Source organism: Lathyrus oleraceus, chromosome 1 (assembly GCF_024323335.1).
Source record: "Lathyrus oleraceus cultivar Zhongwan6 chromosome 1, CAAS_Psat_ZW6_1.0, whole genome shotgun sequence".
In the NCBI taxonomy this organism is placed as follows: Eukaryota; Viridiplantae; Streptophyta; class Magnoliopsida; order Fabales; family Fabaceae; genus Lathyrus; species Lathyrus oleraceus.
The window spans coordinates 294,364,701-294,371,890 of NC_066579.1; the positions used below are offsets into that span (position 1 = coordinate 294,364,701).

At 34.1% G+C, this 7,190-nt stretch overlaps 1 protein-coding gene across 1 annotated transcript; it reads right to left on the reverse strand.

Moving 5' to 3' along the window:
• Positions 1-6,062: 6,062 nt before the first annotated feature.
• LOC127131206 (kunitz-type trypsin inhibitor-like 1 protein) lies at positions 6,063-6,948 on the reverse strand. The gene has a single exon (XM_051060140.1). It carries the CDS (start codon positions 6,911-6,913, stop codon positions 6,152-6,154), a length of 762 nt encoding a protein of 253 aa, XP_050916097.1. The 5' UTR covers positions 6,914-6,948; the 3' UTR covers positions 6,063-6,151.
• Between the last annotated feature and the right edge of the window lie 242 nt (positions 6,949-7,190).

Below are 7,190 nucleotides of genomic sequence, written 5' to 3' on the forward strand. Positions count from 1 at the left end.
AAAAACCATGGTTCTTTGAACGTTCAACATCATCATTGTCGCAGTAAATTCGCTTCAACTAGTTGGGTTCTTCTGACATTTTGTTCACGTTTTTGCTGACACATTTCGCTTCTAGTGTGACATCGACAAGCATTGGTGATATAAAAAAGGTATATTTTTTAACTTTGTTTAATTTACAATGGGGTAAACTATGTTTTGTTTCATTAAATCGTGTGGGTAAACATGTTAACCGTATTTTAACCATTGGTTATATCTGTAATTGCAAATCTGGGGTTATTCAGTTTGACATTTCACCACGGGAGAACATTATTCATGACAAGCACATGTTTTACAGAGGAGGGAATGAAACCATTGTAGAAAGGCAAGACCCTGTTAAGTGGATTTTTTTCGAGATAATTAACTTAGTTAAGGACTTGGGTTATGATGGATTTACACTTTGGAGAAAGATAGCTGGATTTGATGAATGGTTTATGCATTTCATTGATCATGTAGAAGCTGAAGAAATTGCAAATAACAACCTTGATAATAATGTTGATGTCCATATATGGTTGGAACAAGGTGTTGAAGACGTGCTAAGCAAGATGTTGAGGCCTCATGTTGATCAATTAAGTGAAGGTAGCGGTGATGTTAGCAGTTATGATGATGTTAGAGGCATAAGGTTTTATGATAGTGAAGAAGAAAGAACTTGTGAAAGAAATGAAGAATTTGTGAAAGTTGTATTGGAAAGACCAACTCATCGTAATGAGGTTAAGTTAGATGGGAAGTCACTTAGATTCAAAATAAAGGATTCCAAAAATACAAAAAATAGAAAATCCCCATCAAATATGAATATGTTTGTTCCTTCAAGAATTATAGGTCTGGTTGACGAGGAATCCAAATAATGTTGGAAATCAAAATATAGACTATGAAAGTGAAGAATTAGAAAGTTCAGACCCGGATGATAGTGGCAATGAAAAACATCTTAAGTATGAGAAGTTTAGAGGAGACCTACTGAATAAGGAATTCTAATTTAAACTAGGCATGAAATTTAACTCTTTATCTGAATTTAAAGATGCAGCTATGAAGTGGCCTGTTTTAGATTGAAGAGAGATAAAATTTGTTTAAAATGAAAGCTCTAGGGTTAGGGTATGATGTATGGGTAAATGTGGTTAAGTAGGTGACAGATACATTTACCAAATAAATACATGGATGGGGACACACACATATGCTAAGGTTTTGAATAACAAATTTGTTAATGCCAAGTGTGTATCCAAGTTAGCGATTGAAAAAAGGAAGTTAAAGGGAAAGGTTAAAGTGTCTGAAATAATGTCTGAGTAAATGATGAAGTAATCTGTTGTTATAACCAAAGGGAAGGAATGGAGAGCTAGGACCATGGATGATGAAGTTATTGAAGTAGATGCAACAAAACAGTATACCATATTATGGTGTAAGTATTCTTTTAGCTTTTACCCAAAATGTGATGTGTTAATGAACATCCTTAATGATTCTTTTAATTTTACAATTTTACAAGCTAGAGATAAACCAATCCTCACAATGTGTGAGTGGATTATGAAATGTTTAATGAATAAGATTGCTAACAGTTTAGTTAAGCTTGACAAATGGAAACACATGGTCATGCACATTCATAGGAAAAAACTAGATAAAAATGTTATGATGAGTGATCAGTGGTTGCAACAAAGAGTATGGGTGACATGTGGTAAGTTTATCATCTGTATAATGTAATTTAATTTGTCGTGGATCTTGGGGAAAAAACGTGTACATGTTGCTTTTGGGACCTAAGGGGGATACCTAGTAGACATGTTGTGTCTGCTATGCATTATCAAAATTTGGACCCAAATTAATATGTTGAGTATTGTTATATGAGGGAGGCTTATAAAGTGTGTTATGAAAACAATTTAAGTCCAATTAATGGTATGGACATGTGGTCAAATATGGATATTGGGGATATCTTACCACCTCAGTATAAGAAGGATCTAGGTAGGCTTAAGAAATTAAGGTTTATAGAGCATGATGAAGCGGGAACAAGGATGAGGAGCCTCTGTTTTTTGGATTCTCTTACTTATCCTAGGCTCGAGTTATGTTTCGATAATCCAAGAAGTACTTTCAGGTGGTATCTCTACAATCCAAAAAGAATCTTCTTCACAAGATTCTTTATTTACGGGAAACTCAGATTCCTTATCCTTAGTAATAAGATTTTCAAAAAATTATACATCTTAAGTTTCTACAAATTACATTAGACTCTAAGTTTAAAAGTCTATGTGTTTTACTTTTTGGTGCAAATATCCTATAAATGCACATTTTATCCCTCGAGGACCTAATTTAGTTCTTGTATGATCCATGTTTTTATAGTAGGCCACACAACCCTACACTCTAAAGTAACCAATATTTGGTGTTCTACCTTTCCATACCTCATATGGAGAAATATCAGTTTTCTATAAAGGAATTCTATTAATTATGTGGCAAGCGGACAATAAGGCTTCACCCCACAAATTGAATGGTAATTCATAATGAATTAAAATGGAATTCATTATCTCTTGATATGTTCGATTCTTTCTCTCAGCTATACCATTTTGTTGTGGTGTGCGAGGTGCAGAACATTCATGTATAATGCCATGTTCTTCACAAAATGCATCAAATTCAGTAGAAAAGTATTCACTGTCTCTATCACTCCTAAGGACTTTGATACTTTAGTTAATTGATTTTCCACTTCTGCTTTGTAGATTTTAAATGCATTAAAAGCACCATCTTTATGCTTCAAAAGATATACATGTGTATATCTATAAGACTCATCGATAAATGTGATAAAATATATTTTTTCTCACAGGTTAACATGCCGTTAAATTCACACAAATTTGAATGTACAAGATCATGTAGATTTGTATTTCTTTCAACACTTTTAAAAGGTTTCTTAATCATCTTTGATTTAACACATAATTCATATTTTTCGAAATCATTTATATTACATGAGATCAAACCATATTTTATTTGTCTCTTCATAGAACTAATACCAGTATGTGCTAATCTATTATTCCATAAAGAAACAGACTCAAGCATGTAAGCAGAATCAGAAATTTCATTAATAATATTGTTGATAGTACAAAATTTGATCATTCCCTCAGTGGAATATCATTTTCCAACAAATACACCATTACGGGTCAATATAAGTTTGTCTGGTTCATATACATATTTAATACCCGGTCTTTCCCATAAATATCCACTAACAAGATTCATATTTATGTCGGGGACATGAAGCACATTGGCAAGGGTGACTTTCTTTCTGGAAGTGGAGTTGAGTTCGACGGATCCGGTTCCAACAACTTTAGATTGTACTTCATTTTCCATTTATACTTCATTCCCATATATACTTCATGTCCATCATTCACGATTTATTAACTCAATTTCACACTTTTTATCGTATAATTAAAAAAATATACCAAAATCTACGCCTACACTTAATTAATTAAAAAGATGTACATAATTTTTAAAATTTAGAAAAAAAATAAAATAAAATAAAAATAATATTTTAGAAAGAATAGTTATTTATGCAAAAACGTATCCACGAGATTTTTTTTAAATAACCAATGTTTTCAAATAAAATACCAAAATAACCAAATTTTCAAAAAATATACCAAAATAACCACTTTTTTCTACTGATGTGTCAGTTGAACTGGCGCATCCAACTAAGGTACATATGAGGCTCCCAGAGTCATGGTGCATGCATGCAAAGCCAGTGCATGCAGGCGTCACATGCATTAGCGCATGCATGCCTCGGTGCCACATGCATTGGCGCATGCATACACTACATAGTGTATGCGTCAATGCATGCGACACATGCTCCTTTCACTTCTTCTTTTTTTAAAATTTTAAATGTTAAATTTATAATTAATTAAAAAAATATTGAAAATAAAAATTATATTATATTATAATAAAAATTTACATAGAATTGACAAAAAGTTCAATGACCCGCCCGATTGAAACGCCTCACTGCTCCACATTCAGGTGCGTTAGTTTGTCTTCGATGTCTCTCACGGTTTTCCTGAGGTGTTTGGGATCTTTGAGTGCTGACAGGATCCTATGGTGGCTGGTGTGAAGGTCTGGTGGAAGATCCAACGGTATTTGATAGATGTGTCATCATTTGTCCCCAATAGCTGGGGGGTTGTCGCCAACGGGGCTTCCGTAATTGAGTTTGGTACTCATGTTATCGTAGTTGGGTCGATGTGGTTGGGTGAATTATGGACGATATGGTTTCCCGAATTAGGACATTGAACCGATTTAGAAACGAATCAATGGTTCCTGGGGTGTACTATAGTCAAATAGTAGTTGGGTGTTGTGGCGAGGGGATGTTTGGGTGGTCATTGGTGGGGGGACTATGATGGCATGACGCTGAATCGTATGAATCATCTGGACTATATACTATTGTGGTGGCTGCGTATGGTTGTTGGTGGTTAAGGTTTGATTCTTGGTTTTTAGTTTGGATGTGTGGCATGAATGGGTTACGAGGTTGAGTGTATATGGTAGAGTGATGGTGGGAGGTTGGTCGTTGGGTTTGGGTGGGTTGAAATTGTTCTTGGACGGGGATTTGTTGTTAGGCGTATGATGGCGAAGCTAGTTGGCGTGGATCAATCAAATACCTTGGATCGAACACAAATTGTGGCGTTGTAACTGACCTAAACCATGCCATATAATGTTGAGTTGGTCCAGCACTTTGTATGAATGGTTCATTTAAGATGTGTTGCTGTCGATTCCTCCAATGATGACACATCTCTTTTGCGAAGTCTTTCCAGTCGGAATAGTCTTATTGGGCATCGACTCTTTGTTGATGCCAATCTCCCAAACACGTCGGAGGTTCTGGAATTTATTACTGCATGTCAAACTGCAGTTTTACACACGATCACTCTGGTGCATCTCCACAGTGGTGAACCGAATAATTGGTGTTTTTGCTGTCCAAATTGCATCATCATCATGGTTAACCTGATGATCAAGACCCAGATATGACCTTCAGATAAACTGTACAAGAATATAACATGATTAGATGATATGTAACTTGATAATTTTTTTAAAATCAAAAGTAGAATTGTGTAGTAGTATTACATCGTCTGGTCCAATGTGGTCCAATAGATTGTGATAGACTACTACAACGTGTTTCAGACACCTATTGTAGTTCATCCCTTTAACTGACCACCTAGATCTAAAACATTTGAAAAATATTATTTACAGATAATTGTAATATAAAGTCTAATAAATTAGATGATAAATTTTTAAACTTACTTTGTTCCAAATGAGAATATGAATGGATTCTCGTTTACCAGGGTGAGTGACGACATTCTTGACTAACCTCATGCTTGTAGCAAAAACGCGCATGAATAAAACGTACAAATATTTTTTTTTGACATTTTTAAAGAGCGCACTATATAGATTGGCCAAAACAGTTGAACCTCAACTATATGTGCTTACCTTATTTATGGCACAAACACACACATGCATGCGTCAGATGCATGGACGCACACATTCAACCACACATGCTTTCGCCAACTTCAATGGCGCATAAGTGTAATGCCATTGGAAGAATGCGTCAGCTCCATTGACGTCTCCTTTGAATGATTATCGGATACGCCAATTTAACTGATGCATCAGTCGGAAAAAATGATTATTTTAATAATTATTTTAAATTTTTGATTATTTTGATATTTAAATTTAAAAAAAGTAATTATTTTAAAAAAAAATCTATCGGGCAAAGTACAATACTGTTAACACTGAAAAGTTACCAAAACTGCCTAAACTACTTTCTCTTATTTTTATGGGAATCACTTTTAGTGATGTTTGTAATTGTAATTAACAAACATAGTAGGACACTAAGGCTTGTATATATTTCTGTTGTATCCACGTTAACATCCCTTGAAACAATCAATGACAAAACCATTCAAGAATTCAATCCAAAGGTTTGTTCACGTGAGAGAAAGAGAGATTACTTATCCTTAATGATTTTGTAACATCTAGAGAGAGAGTATAATGAATGATATATAGAAAGAAAGAGAGAGAATAATAATAAAAGAGAGCAAACATTGAACACAAATATTTCCACTTTATTATATGCTTAAAACTTTGCAAGAACTAAAACTCACACAATCTAGCTTAATTATTAAACTAAAATTCAAACAACAGACTTAATAAACTCAGCATCATTAGCCTCAGCTTGAATAAACACAACTTGAAAAGACTCATGCTCAGTCAAATTCAACCTTCTTCCATCTTCATCATTATCAAATCTTCCAACATCCAAACAAGTAGGAGAACCCTTAATACAAAATCCAAGCTTATAGCCAAATCCAGATTCATGCTTCTCAATCTTAAATAATCCACTCAATGTTTGAACACCAGGGTAATTCTCAGGACCACCAATACCAACACAGGCCTTTTGAATAACATTGTCAACAAATACTAACCATTTTGATGATTCTGCACAATTAGGTTTCTTTGTATACTCTATTTCAATTGGTGTACCAGTGAAAATTATACCGGTAGATATTTCTGGTATAACGAACTTCACTGGTAGACCGTATTTAACTTCTTGGCGGTCTTGTAGGACGGTGACTGGACAGGTTAAATCACCGGTTCTTCCGAGTCTTACTCCTCCGCCTGCAGGGCCACGGATTGCTGGCAAGATGAAGTATTGGACACCGGGGAAAATGGGGTTGCCTTTAATGTCCAATACTTGCTCAACATCTTCATTTGAGAAAGCTAGTGAAAGATTGGTGATGAAAACAAAGAGGAAAAAGGAAAGGGTGAGTGGTGAAAGAGGTTTCATTGTTAGGTGATTAAGGATGTTTTTATGTTTGTGATTTTGTTTGTTAACTATACCTCTATATATAATACTAGTAATGAAGTGAAGCACCCTTTTATTTAGAACAAGCATGTGACAAATGTTTCACACACGTGTTAAGTTATTGAGTTAACAAAAGCCTTTTAAGCTTTGGATAATTTTTAGTAATAAAGTAACCATGCGTCTCACGAGCACCACTTATTTTTAATACCCGTCTGTAGGACAGGTTTATCATAAATATAATTGCTATATTAATTGTTAGTAAACTATAAAAATAATAAAATTTATTAATTATAAAAAAAATTATAATTTATAATTGATATAATCAAAATGAAATATATAAATAACATAAGACTTATTTTTATATAAA

Bases quoted from the DNA above. Each gene is read 5' to 3' on its own strand.
- LOC127131206 (XM_051060140.1), bottom strand. From the start codon at position 6,913: ATGCTTGTTCTAAATAAAAGGGTGCTTCACTTCATTACTAGTATTATA.